Source organism: Rhinatrema bivittatum, chromosome 14 (assembly GCF_901001135.1).
Source record: "Rhinatrema bivittatum chromosome 14, aRhiBiv1.1, whole genome shotgun sequence".
Classification (NCBI taxonomy): Eukaryota; Metazoa; Chordata; class Amphibia; order Gymnophiona; family Rhinatrematidae; genus Rhinatrema; species Rhinatrema bivittatum.
In genome coordinates, this window is record NC_042628.1 from 39,221,771 (window position 1) to 39,245,548 (window position 23,778).

The 23,778-nt window shown below is 45.2% G+C and overlaps 1 protein-coding gene across 10 annotated transcripts in view; it reads right to left on the reverse strand.

Moving 5' to 3' along the window:
• The window catches only part of LOC115075772 (ankyrin repeat and fibronectin type-III domain-containing protein 1-like), a 1,084,545-nt gene that overhangs the window by 389,227 nt on the left and 671,540 nt on the right, over window positions 1-23,778 (reverse strand). For all 10 annotated transcript variants that reach the window (XM_029576526.1, XM_029576524.1, XM_029576522.1 and 7 more), the window contains one exon: window positions 22,568-22,608. In XM_029576526.1, the coding sequence (XP_029432386.1) occupies window positions 22,568-22,608 (41 nt within the window). The remainder of the gene's footprint in view (window positions 1-22,567; window positions 22,609-23,778) is intronic.

Consider the following 23,778-nt stretch of genomic DNA (forward strand, 5'->3'; position numbering starts at 1 on the left):
CCACACACACAAACTCTCACCCAAGCACCCATTCATCCATTCACACCCACAGACACAAGCTCTCACCCATGCATCCATTCACACCCACAAACACAAGTTCTTACTTAGGCACCCATTCACACCCACAAACACAAGCTCTCACTCAGGCACCCATTCACACCCACAGACACAAACTCTCACTCAGGCACCCATTCACACCCTCAGACACAAGCTCTCACCCAGGCTTCCATTCACACACTCACACACACACACGCTCTCACCCATGCATCCATTCACACTCACAGACACACAAGCTCTCACCTAGGTACCCATTCACACCCACAGACACACAAGCTCTCACCCAGGCACCCATTCACAGCCTCAGACACACAAGCTCTCACCCAGGTACCCATTCACACCCTCAGACACACAAGCTCTCACCCAGGCACCCATTCACACCCTCAGACACACAAGTTCTCACCCAGGCACTCATTCACACACAGACAAACCAGCTCTCAACAAAAACTTCTTCCTTCACTGCAGGCCAGGGATGGGACTATAGTTCCGCCGCGGCTTTACTCCGTCGGGTCTTCTTTTTTCACCGCCATGGGAATGGGCTCCCATGGTGGCCTTGGTCGGGGTCAGGTTTCCTCTTCACCGCCACGGGCTGTTGTGGCCTTGCTTGGTTGGAGTCCGTTTCCTCTTCGTCGCCACAGTCTGTGACAGAATTTCTTGGTCGGGGTCGGGTTTCCTCTTTGCTGCCATGGCCTGTGGCGGCCTTGCTTGGTTGGGTCGGGTTTTCCTCTTCACCGCCATAGGAATGGGCTCCTGTGGTGGCCTTGCTTCGGAGTTCAACACTTCTATTCCTCCCACCCCACCCCCAGGCTTTCTGATGCCTGCCTCACCGGCCAATCAAAGGCTTGCTCCCTTCTTCCTACTCCCACTGGCAGGTAGAAGGGAGGAAGCTTCTGATTGGCCTGGGTGGGGGCAGGCAGAATGAAGGAGGCTTCCCATTGGACAGTGGGGGTAGGAAGAAAGGAGGCTTCCAATTGGCCCGCAAGGGCTGGAAAAAGGGAGAAGGAAAGTACAACGGGGCAATGGGACACTGGGAGACGTGACACACATGCCGGTGTTTGACGACACACCGGTTGAGAAGCGCTGTCCTAGATAGCTCTGGAGACTACCTTCGAAAGGATATAAACCAAATAGAGTCAGTTAGGGGGTGGCTCCTAAAATGGTCAGAGATCTTTGTTAAAAATCATATGATGACAGACAAAGATTTAAACATGTATACATAAGAACATAAGGTTTGTCATACTAGGTCAGACCAAATGACATGAAGCCCAGTATCCTATTTCCAACAGTGTCCAATCCAGGTCACAAGCATCTGGCTGGATTCCAAAAGGTCAATAGATTCTATGTTGCTTATCCCAGGGATAAGCAGTGGATTTCCTCAAGTCCACCTTAATGGTTTATGGACTTTTCTCCCAGGAACTTGTCCAAATCATTTTTAAACCCAACTACACTAACAGGTTTTACCACATCCTCTGGCAACGAACTCCAGAGGTTACGTATGCATTGACTAAAAATATATTTTCAACTATGTCTTAAATCTATTACCTAGTAACTTCATTGCATGTCCCCTAGTCTTTGTACTTTCTGAAAGAATAAACAACTGACTCACATTTACATTTACATTCCACTCAATATTTTATGGATCTCTGTCATATCTCCCTCTGCCATCTCTTCTCCGAGCGGAAGAGTACTAACCTCTTCAGCCATTTCCACATAGGAGGATCATTCCATTCCCTTTATCATTTTTCTCACCCTCTCTGTAACTTTTCTAATTCTGCTACATCTTTTTAGATATGCAGTGACAAGAATTACACACAATACTTAAGGTGTGGTTTCACCTTGTAGCGATACAGTGGCATTATGATATTCTCTATCTAATTCTCCATGCCTTTCCTGATAATCCCTAGCATTCTGGTTTTCTTGGCGGCTGCTGCTCACTGAGCAGAACATTTCAACGTATTTTCAACGATGACACATTAAGTGCCATGTGGCATTTGGATACCCTAAAGGAAAGGCAGGATAGAAGAGATATGATAGAAATATTTAAATATCTCCAAGATATCAAGGCACAGAAGGCAAGCCTCTTTCAACAGAAAGGAGGCTCTGGAATAAGGGGTCGAGAATGTAAAGGGGTAGACTTCGGAGTAATTTAAAGAAATATTTCTTTACGGAGAGGGTAGTAGATGTATGGAACAGCCTCCTCTTGAAGGTAATGGAGACAAGGTTAACATCTGAATTCAAGAAATCGTGGGGCAAACACAGGGGATCTCTGAGGGAGTGGTACAGAACTAGGGAGCGTAGAGCTGAATAGTTAGTGTGAATGGGCAGATGAGATAGGCCACATGGTCTCTGTCTGCCATTACATTTCCATGTTTCTTCTGCAGTAACTGGAAGTGAGCAGCAACATGCTTCAGGATTTTGTTTTGCTTCAGCTGTTAAAGAGCTGGTCTTCGTGCCTTTAAACATTTGATGGGATGTTCCTCAAGTTATTAACTGATCTTACAGTGTTCAACTGCCCTGCATTTGGAAAGGCAATCTCATATGTTTGTTAATGACCAAATTATTGTTCCTGTCCTGCAGACCTTCATGCAATATATTCTTTTGGGCATTTCCAACAGTTCCTTATGTTTGCTCTATGCAAATGTCAAAACACCGGAAAATTGGCCACTCAAAACGATCTGGATCTTTCTGCACCTGTGGTCACATCCCCTGGGCACCTTGTGTCCCTGTGTCACTGAAGTGTAAGTAAATAGCAACCAGGAAAATAACTTAAAGTCCTATTGAAATGCACTGAATGAAATCAGTTCATCCGCAAATAGTACAGGGCCCCCTACTAAGCATCCACTCAACCCCCTTAATTGGTGTGAGCTGCATGGGGAATTTCAGCAGCCGCGGGAGCACAGACTTTTCCATCATCTCAGCTTTATGACTCAGCACCTCCATGATCCACTATCGTGCAGTCATTAAGTTGGAATAATAGCAGGTCTGCATGACACGGAGGCAGGTCTGGGTCTGAAAAGGGAGGTGAAAACCCAACCAAGAGAGTGGAGGGGGGGGGGGGGAGCCTGAGCACAAGATAGTGGGATACAGTACAAGTGTTTTCAGCTAATGCAATTATTTTGCTTTTTCTTGCCCAGCTGCTTCAATTGGAAAAGTACTTCAACTCCAGATAAACAATTAAAAAGCACTTATTAAAAATAATATATTAAACAAACTTATTACAAGGCACAAGTATTCCTATTTGTAACATCCATGGTTTGAGGGGATGGGGCCATATTCGTCTGAAAGCGTTATCATTCTGCATAAACTCATGGGGGGAAATGGGAAGGAGCAGAAATCAAACACAAGGCAGGAATTCTATGACCGGCTTTCTTTCATAAAATTGTGACGACTGGAAAAAATATGGTGAAATCCATTTTTGCGAACAGAACCCATCTTCATAAAAAATGAAGTGCTTGCACAGGATTATAGATAAGAAGTGGTACTCTGAGCTAGGGATGTGCAGCAGGGACGGATACGTTCGATTCGGTATTCATATTCGTCGGGAACCAAATCTGTTACATCCGTTTTCGGGGGACCCCGATTCGTCCATTAGTTACGTATGGTATTAGTTTCCCATTAAAGTTTAAAAAAAGAAAAAAAACCCATCCCATCCCTTTAAATTTAATTACAACCCCCACCCTTCTTACCCCCCCAAGACTTGCCAAAAGTCCCTGGTGGTCCAGCGAGGGTCCTGGAGCAATCTCCTGCATTCGGGCCGTCAGCTGCTGGTTATCAAAATGGCACCTATAGCCTTTGCCCTTACTATGTCACAGGGGCTACCGGTGCCATTGGTCGGCCCCTGTCACATGGTAGGAGCACAAGATGGCGTTAGTGATATGTTGCATTCGTGGGGGTTCGCCATACGTTTCGGAACCCCACGAATGCAACAAATAGGAACCTATACGTTGCGGATTGTGCATTCATTCAAAACAAATGCACATCCCTACTCTGAGCCACTGCATGGCTTCACACGTCACCTATCGTGTGATACGTAGCCCTTCACTCAATGTCTTCCATGTATTTACTTAAAAAGATTTAGTGCCCACAGCATCCAAAGTTCTGCGCAGGGACCAAAGAAATGTAATCAAATAAAACCACATAAAACCACGTCTACAATGGATAATAAAGACAAAAAGCAAAATGAAAAAAACAGCAACAGCCGCTGCATCGAGCTTTTCTATGCCACGCAATTGGCAGAACGTTGATTATTCTATCTCCGCTCTGTGTTTCCTATGCACAACATTAGCAGATAGCTTAACTCGGTCTAATTCACAGACAGAGGAGGTCGCTTCTCAAACTTTATTAACATGTTTAACAAACAACAGTCTTAGCGGCAGATGCAATATTAAATGCGGAAAGCGGTCGCTGACTTCTCAGCGCCCGCTTTTTTAACCTGTGCATGGCGCCCACAAGGGGGGTGCCATGCAATAAACAAATTAGGGGGTCGCGCTAGCAAGGTGGCACCGCAACCCCGCGGTTACCGGCAGTTTGCCAGTTATGAAAACCGACGATGAGTTTATCGCAGTCGGTTTTCATAATGCAGCCGGCCGGTTATGAAAACCGACACCGAGCATATCGGCGTCTGTCTTCAAAGCAGCCGGCAGAGGGGTTTTTTTTCGTTTTTTTTTTTAACTTTTAAAAAAGTACAGAAAAGCAGTTTTTTCTGCTTTTCTGTACTTCTTTTACATGTGCTCAGCTATTAATGCCTGCTCCAGGCAGGCGTTAATATCTGAGCGATAAATGTGCGTCTGAGACGCACATTTATTTTTTTGCATTTGGAGTGAATGAGATTGCAAATGCATGTGATGAGCGCTCTCATTCACCCCAAGTTGGATGCGTGTTAAACAGGTGCTAATCTCCCTATTGCATTAGGGGGTGGATTAGCGCCTATTTAACCTGTGTCGGACTGTGGGTTACACAGTGTGCTCGGCTGAGAGTACTGTATTGCATCGGCCCTTTACTGTGCATAAATTGAAGATTACAGCAGCCAGAGTAGTCTGGGCCGCAGAAATAAGTATAAGTAAAATGAAAATTATGTAGGGTTGGCCAGTTTAGCTGCTGATTCACATACCGTATTTCCCCGAAAATAAGACAGTGTCTTATATTAATTTTTGCTACCAAAGATGCACTAGGCCTTATTTTCAGGGGATGTCTTATTTTTCCATGAAGAAGAATTCACATATATTGTTGAACAAAAAAATGAACATTTATTATATTCTGAATAGTTGTCTGGTTATGCTGGTTTGTGATGACAACTAACTGTGAATCCTGCAGGGTAAAAAAATCACAGCTGCATGCTCTGGTGTTCTGTGCGACGGGCATGCTCCCAAATAAAAACTTTGCTAGGTCTTACTTTCGGGGGAGGTCTTATATTTAGCAATTCAGCAAAACCTCTACTAGGTCTTATTTTCGGGGGATGTCTTATTTTCGGGGAAACAGGGTAGTACTGACCAGGAGATAAGAAAGAGCCACAAGGCAAGAAACTCCCAGACCCCTCTGCTTCAGTCAGTGCACAAAATACAGCAGAAGCTGTGATCGTTCATGCTGACTACAAGTTGGAAGATTAAAAAGCAAATACAGTAACTATGCAGATTAAAGCCTGAACACAGCATAGCAACTGGAAGGCTGCTGTGGAAGCAGGACACTGTGAAAACAGGACAACAGTGAATAAATTGGAAAGCACCTACTGAGTCAGGAACGCCCTTCTGGAGGAAGTAGTGAAGATCAGAACTGTGAAGGACTTCAAAGGGGCGTGAGATAAACACTGTGGATCCATAAAGTCAAGAGGCCGTCAATGAAGAGTGGGTGGCTCGCCAGAATGACGGCTACTGCCTGGAGATAATATCCTTATTCAATAAACATACACATGGTTACTGTGACTCCAACATCGCTCTAAGCTTCAACAGCAAGAGGAAATGTGGAAAAAAGGATTTGCACTCACAAAGCGGGGAGTAGCTGGCTTGTTACGGCGGTTACTACCCCAAACCAAATAAGCCTGATACTTCACTTTCAATGCATAACCAGCATAGCTCTCTGCTTCAACGGCAGGGGAGAAGAAAAACTGATACTTCACACATCCAGCAGAGCTCTCTGCTTCAACGGCAGGGGAGAAGAAAAACTGATACTTCACGCATATCCAGCACAGTTCTCTGCTTCAACGGCAGGAGAGAAGAAAAACTGATACTTCACGCATAACCAGCACAGCTCTCTGCTTCAACGGCAGGGGAGAAGAAAAACTGATACTTCATGCATATCCAGCACAGCTCTCTGCTTCAACGGCAGGGGAGAAGAAAAACAACCAATAAGGGCTGAATAACATAGTCTGGGTAAAACAAATAAGCATGGGTGTAGCTTGCTTATTGCGGCGGTTACTACCCCTACTACCCCTAACTAATCAAGCTTGATATTTCACTTGGATGCAGCTCCATCACTGCTCTCTACATCAATGGTGGGGGTGGAAGGGAAATAGAACCAAAGAGCTAAGAGAAACAGATAAGTATGAGAAAAAAAATGTGTGAAGCTTGCTGGGCAGACTGGATGGGCTGTTTGGTCTTCTTCTGCCGTCATTTCTATGTTTCTATGACATTAATGCATACCACAGTGGCAATACGCACAAACTGGAACACTGGTCCAAGTCTTTCAGATATCTGACATGATAAAACTAAGTAGATGTGACCTACACTTCATAGTGAGCACATATATAAGGAACACTAACATAAGGAACACATATATAAGGAACACAAAATTTTAACAAATTACATTTAAGCAGTATAAGGAAACTTACAAGGGCAGTTTTAAGGCAGCCTGCAAGTGATTTTTCAAAGGGAAAACCCTATGGAGTTTCCCTTTTGAAAATGCAGCCTGCAGGGGAATGCATACTTCGTGCCTGCTTTGAAGCAAGCGCAAAGTATACATGTTAAAATACACTCAGATTTCAAAACAGCCTCCCCCTCCCCTGACCTAACCCTGCCCACTTTTGCCCACAGAAGGGTGTAATTAAGTGGGTAAAACACTTTTACCTGCAGAAAACCTTTTGAAAATTGCCTTCTTAAAGACCAGTAGAATTTTATAGTGCATCCCCAAAAGAAAGGCAGTGAAACTCCCTGGGGGCAGAAGCAATAGAACCATTTTTTTTTTATTATTTGAATGAAGTAGTATAAGCCCAATATTAAGACTTAGACGCTTTAGTTTAAGAGTTAGGCACCTAGATCTGACCAATAAAAAAAAATGGTCCCCAGGTGTCCGCATAAATTTAGGGATCTAACAAGTGGGCAAGGTCAGGGGAGGAATGTTAGGCGTTCAGTGCGATTTCTAGTGCTGGGCACTTAATTTTAGGTGCCTTTATTTTCATTTAGGTACCTATATTCAGCCTAAAACTAAGGCACCTAAAATTGGCCGCCAGCCCAAAGTCTGGTTCTGAGCATCCTCTGAATAGTGGGCTCCATTTGATTACTGCTTTAAATTAAAATGTAATTTTACAATCCGCATATTTGGAAGGAAACTAAAATATATCAAGAAAAATAAAGACATAGCTATTCCCTTTAGTGGAGGAGAAGTACCTGTTGACATGACACAGCATTCCTGAACACATCTTGATACAGCACCAGTGAGGTTCGTCACTGAGAACCCTCAGGGGCAGGAAATGATTCATCCGTCACCAATGTATATTTTCAAAGAATTACACCAACAATTGGCAAGTGAATTAGCCTAATAATGTCATGGACCTTGTACAGGGGTCTTCCATTTAGGGACACACACAGCACTTTGTTTAAACTCATGGGGTGAATTGTCATTACAAGATAGCCAGCTGCACAGAGCACAAATTTTGACTGGCATTAGCCGTATTTTCAGCTGAAAACCTAGCTGGTTAGGTTTAGCTGAAAAAAAAACCTACCACAAAATAACTAGTTAAAATTAACCAGCTATCTTGACCGCTTAGGGGCTGATAGAAAATTGACCCCCAAATACTTAAGTACTTTTCTTTCACCTCTGGTAGTCCTTGAACACTGGGGTGAGTCAAATCGCAGCTACTATGAGAGTAGTTTTGACCATTTTAAAATTCTTAGACTTGAAGAAAAATAGGAATGCTTCCTGTAACGAACCATTTTTTTCATTCCATCATACACAATCTAAAATATTTTAGCCCCCTTCTCTTATCTTTAAACACTGGCTAAAGTTAACCATGCTAAAATATTGTTAAGCACCTATGGCTACTTTTCCAACATTGGCATACACTAATGGGTAAAATCTCCTCTAGAACATTGTGTGTTCTTGCTCTTTTTCTAAACTAAATGTAATTTTCCTTACATTCACATACTCCTTCAGTGAAATATCACACATAGGGCTGGCATGACCCACTGTGCACTTGTACAGGGCAGCATGCAGGGCTAGATTAAGGGGTGAGCCAACATGGCAATCACCTGGGGTGCCAACCAATAGAGCACTGAAACCTCACCGGGGGGGGGGGAAGGTGCCAAACAATAGCTTGCCTTGGGCATCCACACATCTTAGTTCACCTCTGTGCCCACAGAGTCTAAACAGTGCAGAACCTGGCTTTATGCTCTGCACTGACCACTGTACCCCTCCCTGGCTGCCAGCTGAAGGGGCACAACACAGCCTCAACTTCCTGTGCTGTAAGGAGCCAGTCTCAGGATATGAGGCACAAGATCTATGGGATTCATGTGGCTTGCACCATGGGACTGGATCCACGCAGCTCAGGAAATTAAGCAGTGCCCCCTTCTGCCGAGCAGGGAGAATTGGGAGAGGCCAGGCTGCACGGGGGGGGGGGGAGGGGGTTGTCACAGAAGAGAGAGGATAAGAGAAAAAAATGAGGAAGAGGATGTGTCAGCTTTTGCGGGAGCAACGCGAGGAGATCAGGGGAAGGAGGAGAATGCAGGGAGAGTCTTCCAGGGGTAGCATGGGGATGTGGGGAGAGTTTTCCAAGGTTGGGAGGAGTATGCGAGGAGAGCTTTCTGGGGGGGGGGGGGGGGGGGGGGGTCGAGGGGATTCTAGATCTCCTTTCCGTTGAAAGAGGTTTGCCTCTTCTGCATGGAAACCTTGGAGGTATTTACATGTATCTCACATGCAGCTGCTGACAGCTTTTCTGAAGCCACAAAAGTGGCTAGACCTCAACAACCGCGCTGCCCAGCTCTCAGCCTGCAGGATTTTTCCCAGCAGCTGCTGCATCTATGGTTCCACACAGCTGCGCAAGTTTGAGCCACAAGGGATATCGATGCCTGTAGTCCCGTACTGATCTTGCAACATAACAGTATAGGAGTACAGGTATTGCTGCATGGAGTCACAGAAGCATCAGCACTGTTAGCCCGCGTTTGGCTGCATGTTTTCGACGCAATATTTTTACCCCTTATACAGTAAGGGGTAATAGCGTGTCGAAAACATGCAGCCAACCCCCCCCCCCCCCCAAAACTAATAGCGCCCGCAACATGCAAATGCATGTTGATGGACCTATTAGTTATTCCCGCGCGATTCAAAAAGTAAAATGTGCAGCCAAGCCGCACATTTTACTTTCAGAAATTAATGCCTGCCAAAGGCTGGCGTTAATTTCAGCCGGCATAGCGATATTAAGTCGGAGGCCCCAAAAGTAAAAGAAAAATTTTAAATTAAAAACAAAAAAAATTTAAAAATCGGCCCGTGGGTCGGAAGCCGGACGCTCAATTATGCTGGCATCCGTTTTCCGAACCCGTGGCTGTCAGCGGGTTCGAGAACCAACGCCGGTAAATTTGAGCGTCGGCTGTCAAACCCGCTGATAGCCGCCGCTCCTGTCAAAAAGGAGGTGCTAGGGACGAGCTAGTGTCGCTAGCGCCTCTTTTTACCACGGGCCCTCATTTGCATGCGGGCCAATACTAAATCGCACACACAGGAAAGTGGCCTGTGCGCACGTCGGGAGAGCCGGCACTCGCCGGCTCTCCCGCACTTTTTTCTGTATCGGCCCAAGTATCTGGCAGGATGAGGAATCAGAACAGAGGGAGCACAGGTCTGGCATAGCCAGACCTGTGCTCTGTCCCAGCCAGTAGTAGGACTCTGTCCCAGCCAGTAGGACTCTGTCCCAGCCAGTAGTAGGACAACAGAACATAGCTGCCAGGTGAAGCATGCTGCTTTGCATTTCTTCCCCTGCCAGCAGGGGTAGAGGGAGAATATAGGGGTGAAGGGGTGAAGATTCAGAGAGGGAAGCCCATGGCAATAGGGTAGGTTCAGAGTTGGGTTATACATAGGAAGAGAGAAGATTCAAGGTGGAGAGTACGAGTACACCACAGGGAGGATGGGAATGTGCACGGAGAAATCTGAGGGTGGATCAGTGCATCGGAAGGGTCATGGGGGGGGGGGGGGGGATGAGTGCATTAGTGGGGGGGAGGGAATAGATACATCTGAGTGGGCTCAGGGGGAGAGAGGGGTCCTGAGCATGCACTGGTGGAAAAATGGCCACCACCAGAAGTTTGTGGCCATACTTTGAAGCTGCCAACTTTTTTTTTGAGAGGATGCCCCTGAGCTAGAGGCAGTGAGAAAAAAGGTTAGTGGTGCAAGTGCTACAACTTCTACCATGGTCAGTCAGACAATAGAGAAAAAACCATGAAGGCTATTTGTAAATCCATAGCTAACCATAAGTGTAGTAAAAATCTGCATGTCAGGAACGAAATGACGACAATCATACAAAATGCAAGTTGATAATGCACTACGTTATTTGAAGCAAAGGCCCAGGCAACTCTTTCTGAAATACAAAAGTCTCAGAATGGCCTTTTTTTTTTTTTTTTTTTTACACATAGGATGCCATTATTTTTATTCACCAAACATTTTTCTGTCCTAAATTTTTTAAAGTCCTGATTCAGACATTACAGTATTAACTCTAGACACCGCCTGTACACTCTAGACATTGCTTAATTTCTGGGACAAAGTTGCAGACAGTTGAAGTGACAGCTGTAAAAACTGCAGGATATATGCCTCAGTTCTCGCAAGCCTTGCAGAGACCGGAAGCATTCTGGGTATTGGCAGGCAAATAAAGAGGATGAAGTGCATCCGGTTACTTCCAAAGTCCCAGCATCCAGCACTGCTAGTAAGAAGAATGCACCTTGAGAACAGAGAGCAGGAAGACTGGCATCAGTTGAGTTATGGGCTCTGCCTTCCTTTAATAATATCCATTTCCCGCTCCATATTGATGTCCACAGCATAGGGAGCTCGGGAGAAGCTACTTCCTTAACCACCTGCAGAGTAACTGACACCCCTGACAACTTCCATTGCATACAGGGTAGGAAGAATGAGCAGAAATTGCTAGCTGCCACCTGCTACAATAAGCTCACTGAGCAAGACAATAACTCAAAGCGTGCGATAAGTACAGTGGCGGGTTTAACAGGCATCAAGGACCAACGGCCCACGATGCGGTGGTACACCAAACCTCAACTGCAGAAATCCCAGCCCGACTCACTGTTTCTATGTCTCAAGCATTAATGGACAGAGCCACACATTCAATCCTTGCAAAAGATTTCCACCTAGTTTCACAGCTTAGGCACACACACATTTTTTTTTTCTATGAGCTAGGCTTATCTTTTAACATCTACTCTTTAATGAAAAAGAATATCTCCCAGATAAGGCAACGGAACAATATGTGGACCTGCACAGAGTCCTTAAAGAAGAATGCCTGAAAAATTCAGGGAAGCCGATTTGTTAGAAGGCTCAACTTAAATGGTTTGGTCTTTTACGGTTTTCTCTACATCTTCATACACCAGTGATTATACCTGATGATCTTAAGGTGGCCACTGGCCAAACAAATGAATGAGGCGACAGCAAAAACCAAAAGATACCTGGGTGCTCAGGGAGAGGAATGGTCAGTAGGAAAAAAAAAGGGAGGTGATATTGCCCCTGTTTAGGTCCCTGGTGAGACCTCATTTGGAACACTGTGTACAATTCTGGAGGCCGCAACTTCAAAAGGATATAAACCAGTTGGAGTTGGTCCAGAGGCAGAGGGTGGCTACTAAAATGGTCAGTGGTCTTTGTTCTAAAGTATATGGAGACAGACTTAAACATCTAAACAAATATATCCTAGAGGAAAGGCTAAATAGGGGATATGTGATAGAGACATTTAAATACCTCCAAGGTTTCCTTGCAGAGGAGCTGAGCCTCTTTCAACAGAAAGGAGGCTCTGGAACAAGGGGGTCATAGGATGAGGGTGAAAGGGATAGACTCAGAAATAATCTAAGGAAATAGTTCTTTACAGAGAAGGAAGTGGATGCATGGAACAGCCTCCCTGTGGAAATGGTGGAGACTAGAACAGTATGTGAATTCAAGAAAGCATAGGGTAAACACAGGAAATTCCCTGAGGGAGTGGTAACAATTGTAAAGCTGAATTAGTTGGTGTGGATGGCAGACTAGATAGGTCATATGGTCTTTTTCTACCATCATGTTTCTATGTTTCTAGAACAATTGCCCAAGAAATTAAGGTTACTCTGCTGAATGAGGACTGGAAGGGAAGTTGACCTCAAGACAACTTGTCCCTCCTCCCCCCCCCCTTCATCTTGAATGCATCACTACTGCAAGCTGGTCAAGCCCCACCAAGCTTGATTCATGCCCTATAGCAGAGTTACCCATGCCAGCCTATTTCTAGTGGACTAACATGGCAGCAACACTAATATTTTCTGCATCATATCAAACCTCATTACTTGACTCTGCTGTGTGGAAGTCTTCTGTAGGGCATGCCACAGGCTCTTTTATTTATAAAGTGTATCACCAATACAAACTCATATAATTGGAAACTATATTTCAGTACTGTGCATTAAATACATGCTCAGGCAGTAGTTTTATTGAGCAGGTTCAATAAAACAAGTCACTATAAAAATCAGAGCCTGGTATTGCACAAAGATAGCTTGATGATTATTTTCACTTTTCCTAAAAATCACAGCAAAAACTGATAGTCTCAGATACTGACACAACTTTTAGAAAGTAATAAAAAGCTACAAAATAAGCAGTTGAATTTACAGTGTGTAGTGCAATTCATGCATACAGGAAACCAACAAATCTGTAATCACGGAATGTGCATATAGCCATCTCCAGAGTGGACCATCTGCAATTTTGCACATTGCAGGGCAGTTCTGAAGATAAGTGCAAAGAGGAATTATTCTCAGTTGATCACAAGTACTGGAACAGAAAGTGAACTGCTTTGTCTGACAGGGAGTCAGTACTAAAACAAACTCAATAGTCTTAACAGCCAGTATCATGCTTTAGGCTAAAACTGATGTGCACCTCTCTTTAGGGCAAAGTATGAAATTTCCAACACACAGCAGTCTGAGCTACTACAAGCTCTGTGTGTTTAATAGGAATACCTTGGTTTCCTTCCCACATTGGCATGGCTGTGAGCTTCTTACCTGTTCAAGTATAGCTAATTATGATTATAATAATACAGGTGCAAGCACCTCCAGTCCTCGAGTGCCACATGCTGGTTGAGTTTTCAGGATATCCACATTAAATATGCACGAGATGCATTTGCATGCAATGGAGGCAGTGCATAAAAGTGCATCTCATGAATACTCAACGTGTGGATCTACTGAAAACCCAACCGGCTTACAGGACTCAAAGATCGGCATTGTTACCATTTATGTAATGCCTCAGGTTGTTATGCTATGTTAATTACCTTGCTTATTTTGGGCAGGAACAAGGGGGAAGAAAATCTCTACTGTAGACTGGTAAGATAAACTGGCTTCTCAGCAGCCATAAGGTACACTCTTTACCAGCACAGGTACAGTGATGAGCATGACTATAATACTCTTTAGAAGCAGAGGAGGGAAGGAGGAATGTAGTTCACAGCCAGGCCAACAGAAAGGAATCATCATCTACAACAGGCATAAGCAACTCTGGTCTGAGTGCCACAAGCTGATCAGGTTTTCAGGATATCTACACTGAATATTTGCATCGCCACTTCTGTTGCAGCAGTGGAGGACCAGCGTTGCCTACCTCTGGTCTACAAACACAGAAAGAATGTGGCACGCCATTAACATGCCTGGGAACTTTCCGGATTTTGCCCAAAGACTCTGGAATTCTAAAAGAATTGCCGGGTCTCTGGGCTAGCATCAGAAAACTCTAGGCAGTGGAGTACTGGGGGGGTGGGGGGGGGAGCTTTAATTTCCCATCCTGCCCAGCAGCCAAACTGAAAAAGGCACATGGCCGCCAGCTATGTTCCCTAAGCTGCCGCACACAGTTTGTCCCCCTTCCCATGCCCCCGGGCACAATAAGTCCAGCGGGGCCACAGTGGAGCTCATCCTAACATGTGGTCGAAGGAGAGAAGAGGCCCGTGGCTGCCGGGGGATCCCAACCCCCCCCCCCAGCATCGTAATTGAAAGAGGCCCTGGCTGCTGGGGGATCCCATCCTGCCTGGAGATCAAAATGGAGGTGGCCCCATGGCTGCTGGAGGATCTCGTCCTGCCCAGATGCCAATAGAGGAGGCACCACTGCTCCTGGAGATTGCATCCTGCCCAGCAGCCCAACTAAAGGAGGCCCAGTGTTGGCAGGGGATCAATCCTGCACGCCTGCAAGAGAGAGAGAGAGTGAGAGTGAGAGTGTGTGTGTATCTGAGAGGGAGGGAGCCTGTCTATATGTATGTTTAGGAGTGAATGGGAGCCAGCATGTCTGTATGCCTGACAGAGCCAGAGCGTGTGTGTGTGCCCAAGAGAGAGGGAGGGAGCCAGCATGTATGTGCGTATGAATATGTGTAAATTTTAAAAGAGCGTTTGTGTATATTTGTGTGAACATGAGGATGAATGTGTGTGTATATGAGAGAGGAGAAAGTCTGTGCATCTCCCTTCCCCTCCCACTAATCCATGAATATCTCATATTGATCAGGATTTAAAAGTTCCCAGGCATGGAGAATGAGTATTTTTTTTTTAATTCTTATTGATGTTAATTGGGTGTTTGATCTGTATGTTTTAAAATATTTTACTAGTGTTTGGGAAATTTAAAAAAATAATAATTGTTGGATGTTAATTGTTGGATGTTCTGTTCAGCTGTTTTGAAATAATTATTATTAGTATGGTTTTACTATTATGATTGATATTTTATATTTCTTGATTTTGTTTGATGTTTTCTGAGGAACGGTGATGTTTCTGTTTTTCCATTGATGCACTACATACAGAATTTGGCTTGTTGCATTATCTAGTTCAGTTTATGTCTGCATTTTTCCATTTAAAAGTCTGTACTGTGAGTACCCTTTTTCATATAAAGTCTATTATAAATGCATAATTTTAAATTGTGTGTACAGAGGGCCATGGTGGGGAGGAAGGCCGGGCATAAAGCTGTAAGATTCACTTAGAGTGCCTAATACCCTTGCACTGGCCCCGATTAGAAAAAGAAAACCAAATAAAATGTTTTTAAAACAAACCGAATGAGGAGGGGCCAGCACAGTAATTGTTTATACAGGACAGAAAAAGTGAGCGAGTGTGAAAGCGTGTGTTCCTTGCTCCCCCAATCCACACCAATTTCAGGGTGACTAAAAATCAAAAGTTCCCAGGTAAGGGCATTAAATGCTAGATGCTCTAGCAGTATCTCTAGCATCGAGGAAGTGTTTGTTGGGCACCAAATCCAGACCACTCATGATCTCATACAGGATGCTCTGCTTTAATATATGGGAATCACAACAGAAACCAGGTAACTTGTTCAACACATTCATGTGCAGAAAATGATAAGCTGTAGTAGGGATGTGAATCGGGCTTAGGACGATTGAAAATATCGGATGATATTTTCAAAATCGTCAGAAATCGGGGGCTCCCGCAAAACGATAGGAAAACCCCACGATATTGATCATGGGAGTTTTCTTATCGTTTTGGGGGAGGGAGGGAAAAACGGCACACAAAAATAACCCCTAAACCCACCCCGACCCTTTAAAACTAATCCCTTAGCTTCTCCCACCCTCCCGACCCCCCAAAAACATTTTACAGGTTCCTGGTGGTCCAGTGGGGGTCCCTGGAGCGATCTCCCGCTCCCGGGCCATCGGCTGCCACTAATCAAAATGGCGCCGATGGCCCTTTGCCCTTACCATGTGACAGGGTATCCGTGCCATTGGCCGGACCCTGTCACATGGTAGGTGCACTGGATGGCAGGCGCCATCTTGTGCTCCTACCATGTGTCAGGGGCTGACCAATGGCACCGGTAGCCCCTGTGACATTGGGTGGGCCTGAGCCCAAAGTGAGTGAGCCATGGCTCACTCACTTTGGGCTCAGGCCCACCCAATCAGCGTTTCTGGTGACCCGAGAAGAGAGGCCTTGTCGCAGAGATTCGCCGAGCCGCGAGCAGTGCGCGCTGCTCGCAGCCCTGAGACGCATACAGTGGGCGGCGCGAACGAGGTAGGAGGCGTCAGGCCCGAGACCAGCGGGGGGCAGCACAAGGTCGAAGTTGCCTAGGGCACCTACTACCCTTGCAACGGCCTGGGCCAGGTGGTCTTCTCCTGCTAGTACTGGGACACATGCTGCAGAGAACGTGGTACTGCTTGGTTTTTTTTTTTTTGTTAAGCAGCTTGACCATAAGAAAGTGTTGTCAGTGAATTTTTCTCCCCCTCGCAGCTGAAGGTTTTGTAAGCTCGCTTGATATGCGATACAGTAGAACAGCTTGTTTTAAGCCGGTTCTGAGAAATTTTCTGAGAAAAGGAAAAGAAAAATTATGACGTGGCTCTTAAAAACTAAACTGGATACTGTGCGCTTACCTCAGGGACCTTCTGGAAATTCTCCTGCCCTGGCCAAAAAATAAATATATTCAGGGTTGAAATCTCTGGGAGGAGGTGAATAACCTTTTGGAGTATGGTTCACAAGGAGAAGATATTAATAATACTCCACCTCCTATGTCCCCTGAATTTTTTTTTTACCGCAATCTGTGTTGATTTTTTTTTGTTGTTGTTGTTGCTCATCACAAATATATTCTGAATAGATCCTTCAACAACAAAACTTGAGTTTCTCAAGATGTTCGCCTTCTGGATCCCAAGACCACTGGGGCTGACCCCCTCGGTTCCTTTCCTCCTTCTCTGCACTTCAACAGCTGCCATGAAAGTAAGCAAGCTGGGAAGCTGTGCTGGGACCTCCTGGTCACAGGCAGCTTACAGGGAGGTTTCAAAAGTTGTAGGACGTAAGAGGTGAGCTGGGATCTGCAATGCAGGGCAGGAGAGGGGCATGCTAGCACCCAGGACAGCAGGCTGTGTGTGGGAGTTTGAATAACGTGCATAGGAGAAATGAAGGAGAGGACAGTGACTGAGATAACAGGTATACGTGGAACTAGGGAGAGCTCAGGTCTCCGGGGATTCTTGTTGATACTGAATATCACAAGTCTTTGACATTCTAGTTACTTTTTTTTTTTTTATATTAGCATCACCGAGTAACCAACCTGGTAGAGTAATTAAAAAAAAAAAAAAAAAAGTGTTTACCAGGCCATTCATATAGTCTCCTAGCAGCCAGGTTCAACTCTTGAGCATTAACAGCACGCTTAATAGCTGAGAGGAGGTGAAGAGGGGGGAGGCAGACGGTGAGGTGCAGAGTTTTGAATCTCTGGGAGACTGCGAGATTTTGCAAGTCACTGAGCACGGAGAATAGGAAGAAGTCTTACAGTTAGTCAGGGATACGGCAGTTCTGCAGAGTGGCAGGTCCTCTTATGTTAGCGGGCGGTTCCAGGATGTGCAAATGTTTACAGAAGGAAAAAAAAAATGAAGAAGATCTGCTTGCTACCTACTAGAAAGGTGGGGGGAAAAGTGGGCATGGAGCATGTGTCTTCCAAGACAGACTGAAGCATCTGTGCTGTGCTGACAGGAGGAGGACTGGGGTAAGCATGCAAAATTTTGCCTGAGCAGTTTTGCTCCCCCCTCCACACACCATTTTTTTGAATTACCAAAGGGCGGCTACAATTTAGAAAAAATGTAAATCCTGGCTCTGTATGCTGCACTGATTGCACTAACGTGGTAAAGCCAAGATTGTGTGGGGACGAGTCAGACATGCTATGGAAGGAAATGCTCAGGGCCACTGGAAGAAAGGGAGAGGAATGAAGGATGAGATACCATACTGGTGGGGATAGCTGCTGATTAATGAAAGGACATGGAACAAGGACCAAACTGAACTGGTAAACTTTAAAACGCCATTTTGTGGACATTTTGGGATCTACCTGGTGTCTATTTAAATGCATCAGATGCTGTAGCAGCAGCAGCAACATTCACAGCCCCCAGGAAAAGGTAGGCATGTCCAGTCATTTAACACAACACGGAAATCACCCTTGCCATTTTCTATTTCATTTTGAGTCATTTCCCATCCAAAACGACACAAAACCGAACAAAAATAATCATTTGGGCTTTTCCAGGTCACAGGTGGAGAAGCAGTGGGGAACATCTGCATTTGGGCAGAACTGCAAGCATGTTTAAAACTCACCTGCCGGCGCTTCCCGCCTACTGATCGCCTCTCACAAGACCGGCAGGGGAAAACAAAGTGTCGGCTGGCGAGTTTTAAGCATGCTCGCGGTGCAGGCAGGGAGCAGCTGCCGAAAAGAAAAGAACCACTGACAGAACCCATCCCGTTAGCAGAAGAGTAGAGGAGGCCCAAGCCACTGATGGAGCCCACCCTCCAGCGATAAGAAGGGTAGAGGCAGCCCAGGCAACGAGAAAGCCCACCTGCCCCCAGTGGAAGAGAACCAGAGTTCCAGAGCCTCTGTGGGCTGGGGGAGCCAGAAAAGGGAACGGGATGGTGGGGACCAGGAGGGAAAAGTACAGAACTGGAGATGAGAGGAAGGGGTTGGCAGTTGCTGGATGGGCTCCTGCAGCAGGGGAAAAGGGCTGGGTTAAGGGGATGCATTTGTGCCTTTAGTTTCTGTAACAGTCAATAGAAGCCTCGGAGGATCTCATTAACTGTAACAGAAATGAAAGGACGGAAATAAAAGTAGAAACTTGAAGAGAAATAAAATGGGGGCTTTGAGCCTGCGTGTGCATGTGTTTGAATGTGTGTGTGTGAGTGTGTATATATTCCCCCCCCCCCACACACACACACACACACACACAGACAGTATATGCAATAAACTTTCTTGGGGTGCCCCAACCAATTGCATAAATGGAAAGGAGGCCTCGGCTCACAAAGTTTGCTCACCCCTGCTTTAGACCATCTGCTTTCCTTATTGGCGCAGTTCCCCCCCCCCCCCCTCCCCTGCTTACTGGTGGTGCTTCTGATACTGGGCTGAACGTGGCCGTTATTGTTGGTTCCACTGGTGGGGTGGAAAGTATCCCTGCTCCGAGGCAGTATATACCTCTCTCATCCTGGGTTTGTCTTTCTATGGGGGGGGGGGGAAGAAGACCCTGAGCCTAAACAAAGATCACCACAGGGGTCAGCAAAGAGTTCCAGGTGTCTGTCCAGAGGTATCCGGCAGTACGTACAAGAGACAGAAGCAAGGACAAGCAGCAAGGAGAGAGCTGCCCAGCCAGTGCTCTACTCCAGGAGTCCAAAGGAGGCCGGAGAGAAGGAGAAAGATTCGAGCGTTTGGATGCTCAGGTAACAGAACGGGTCCTTGGGAGTCAGGAAGCCCAGCAACTGTCCAAGGGAGCCTTGAACCTCAAGCACGAAAGTGAGGGGGATCCCAGGAGGATGAAACAGCAAGGATTAGTAATCGTCTTGACACATTTCAGTATCTGCTTGTAGATGTCAAATGCTTAAAAACTGTACCACTTGCAACTTTTTCATCTGGACTGTTCCGTAAGGATTTTATTGTGGAACATCATACATTGTGTCAAGGGTCTCATTGGTGCTAGAGCATCAGAACACCTTGACCCTTAAGGGTGCTCCTTTCCCCATCAGAAGATCCAAACCAAGGACTAAATTCCTGGTATCAAGTGTGCGCCCTCTGCCTAAATGTATATTGTATTGGGGCGAGGGGGGCTGCTACATAATGAAGCTGAAAATGTAGTATGCGTCGAAGAATGATGGCAGGCCTAAAATCTGAAGTATAGGGAATTTACTCAAGGGGTGACATGTAGGGCCTCTCATCAAGGATTTTTTCAGATTAAAGATATTCATTTTATTTGCCTCTATTGGCATATACATTTTTGCTAGCAATTTTTCAAATTGCAGAGAGGGGATAGATCAACCCCCAAAGTTATTATTTTCCCAATTATATTTAGGATAATGCAACCTTCCCAGCACTACATTGGATCTTATTCAGAAAGAAGGTTTTCATATTCTGTGCCTATGGAAAAATATTTATTGAATAAGACCCATAAAGTCAATGGTAGAGCTGGGCTCCCAATCCAGGCACACATGACTTGCATCACTTCTCTTCTATGGGGGCATGTCCAGTTTCCTTATTCTTGCAGAACAAGCTGATTCGAGATGTCCCTCACATGATGAACCCATCAGTTACCACCCTTTATCACAGAATGTTAAACACAAACTGAGATTACCTCTTTCTTCCCAGGGGGCCATATCTAACATAGTAGAAACAGATTTCAGCATCACAATGCCATATAGGAAGGATTTCAGTAATTAATACAAATAGGCAAGAACAACAAGGATTAACTTCTCACACATGTGTAGGACTTGAAACATTAGTTATTTGTCAGGAAGTTTACACAAGAGATGTCTCATACTAGGATAGCCTCCTATTCTGCAGCTCATTAGCTATCACTTAACCAAAGCAAGCATCCCGACTCCAGCTGCAATACTGCCCTCACCATAGACAGGATTTTATCTGTATTTTAGGACTGAATGCATTACATTTCAGTGCAACAGGAAACCAAAGCTCTAGCTAAGCTAATTTAATATGCATGCTACAACCATATAACAATAGGCTAAAGCAGCAGCTTTCAACGCAGGTGTGTTGCCACACTTCCCGGTCCCCCGCTGACCCAGCTGCTGCCCCCTACCCCAACGAAATAGGAACTCTTCCTCCTCCTGGGCTTAAAATGCTGACAGCCCAGGCGGAATGCGGCAGGAGAGCTGGAGTCAGCGGCACCAGCATGGTTTCTTCTTCCTACCCCCCCACCCCCGAGGCCCAGAAGAGGAAGTGGTGTGCAGCGGCCGCGCACACAGGAAGAAGAGACCATGCCAGCGCGTGCAACATCGGCCTGAAGAAGAGCAGCGCGGACTGAAGAGCAGCAAAAGAGGAGCAACATAGCCCCCACCAGTGAATGGGAGTTCTTTCTCGAGGCTGCGAGGGCCGGAAGTGGAGAAGGCTGCTGCATCCGCTAGTTCGGTGGGAAAAGAGCGCGCGAGTGAGTGAGTGAGTGGGCATGTATATGTGTTTGAGATCCTGTGTGTGTGAGAAAGCATGTATGTGAGTGAGTGACTGAGAGCCTGTATGTGTAAGTGTGTGATTGAAAACCTGTTTGTGTGAAAAGAGAGTATGTATTTGTGATTGAGAGCTTTTGTGTGTGAGAGAGCATGAATGTAAGTGTATGATTGAGAAACTGTATTTGTGAGAGAGGTCATTTGTATGTATGATTAAGAGCCTGTGTATATAAGTAAGAGAGAGAGCATGTGTGTCTGTGTGATTGAGAGTCTGTGTGTGAGAGAAAGAAAGGGAGCACGTGTAGTTGTGTGAATGAGAGAGTCTATGTGTGTGAGAGAAAGATACAGTATGTATGTAAAATTGTGAAAAGACAGACAGCATGTGTGTAAATGTGTGATTAACAGCCTATATAAGGTAGAGAGAAAAAACATGTGTATATGTTTGTGATTGAGAGCCTATGTAAGTGAGTGAGAGAGAGCATGTGTATATGTGTGTGATTGAGATCCAGTGTGAGAGAGAGCACTTGTGTGTGACAGAGAGAGGAAAAAGATGAAAGCAAACTCCAGCAATGCTCTCTGCTTCAATGGTACGGGGGAAATGGGAATTGGATTCAGACAGCAACCAACAAGGGTCCCAACTTTTACAGTCTGGGGAAACAAGTTTGGGGGTAACCTGCTAATGTGATGGTTACTCCTCTTAACCGATAAGCCTGATACTTTGAAACAACTCCAACATTTCTCTCTACTTCAATGGCACGGCACAATGGGGAATTGGATTCAAACAGCAACCAATGAAAGCCCTGACTTAAGGTGTAGGAAACTGATAAGCATGGGGGTAACCTGCACGGCACAGCAGATGTTACCATAAGCTTGCTGGGCAGACTGGATGGGCCATTTGGTACTTTTCTGCCGTCATTTCTATTAGGTTGCCAAAGCATTGCAGTCCTGAGCAACAGAACCCAACATTAACAGTATCTTCCAGCCCAGAGCTCTACCAATGTACTTTAATCCTCAACTACAAAATCTTCTGCTATACCAGTAAAAGACCATCTACGAAACAGGGGCCACTCATCACAGTGATTTTACAATATATATTTCACTCGAGATCAGATTTGAACCAAGGCCTGCAGCTGAGGAAGCTCAGCATTAAAATCGCTGTCACCATACTGAAGGCATTTTTTCTATGGCAGAATCACAATGGTTTCCCCACATTTCATTTTAATAAAAACTTCAGAACTTACTTTGTCTGCTGTAAATCCTTCTTGTCTGCAGATCCAAGACTCTACAAAAACAAAAAAGAGAACACGATGCTTGAGCTTTTTCTGTTTATAATCTGTCAGATGCCAACACATCAACATACAAGAAATAGCTGAGGATTATAATGCATCTAGAATCATCAAAGAATGTGAGCAAGAGAGAGGGTAACTGCGGGTTACACTTGGTGGAAGAATGTGTGTAGTGTATATATACATACATATATATATGTGTGTGTGATTTTGTGTGTGTACATGTGTGGTTGGGTGTTTCTACACTGTGTGCTGGAATCAATAAAACGTTCAACTAACTTAAGATGAATGCATTTCATATCCTCCTAGATAGGCTAGCCGACATCGGCATAAAAGGCACCGCACTGAACTGGTTCAAGTCTTTCCTCAAAAACAGATCCTATACAAGGTAAAAATCAACAATAAAGAATCTCAACCCGTCAGCTCTTCCCTGGGAGTTCCACAAGGCTCCTCCTTATCCCCCAACCCTTATCAACATCTACCTCCTCCCACTTTGCCAGCTCCTTTCCAACCTTAACCTCACCGACTACATATATGCAGATGATGTGCAAATCCTCATTCCGATTACAGACTCCCTTCACAAAACCTTCGGCTTCTGGAACAATTGCCTCCAATCAATCAACCACCTGCTCTCAAGCCTCAACCTCATCCTCAATACTAATAACACAGAACTCCTCCTTGTCGCTCAGGTTGGCAATTATATTACTGCTAACAATCTGCTCTTCACAATGCAACCACCTCTAACCACCCAAGTAAGAAACCTCGGAATCATCATGGATAATTAACTAAACCTAAAAAAATTTATCCACAACACCACCAAGGATTGTTTCTTTAAACTACAAGTTCTAAAACGGCTGAGACCACTCCTCCACTTCCCAGATTATCGCACAGTCCTCCAATCAATCATTTTCTCAAAAATTGACTACTGCAACGCGCTTCTGATCGGCCTTCCAGCAAACACCATTAAACCCTTACAGATGTCGCAGAACGCCACAGCAAGAATTCTGACTAGGACCAACAAAAGAGACCATATCACACCCATCCTGCGGAACTTGCATTGGCTCCCAATCAAGTTCAGAATTATGTACAAAGTCCTCATGGTCCTACACAAAACCATTTACAACACCACTCCTCTGGTCCTTAATATCCCACTACGTCCACACTTA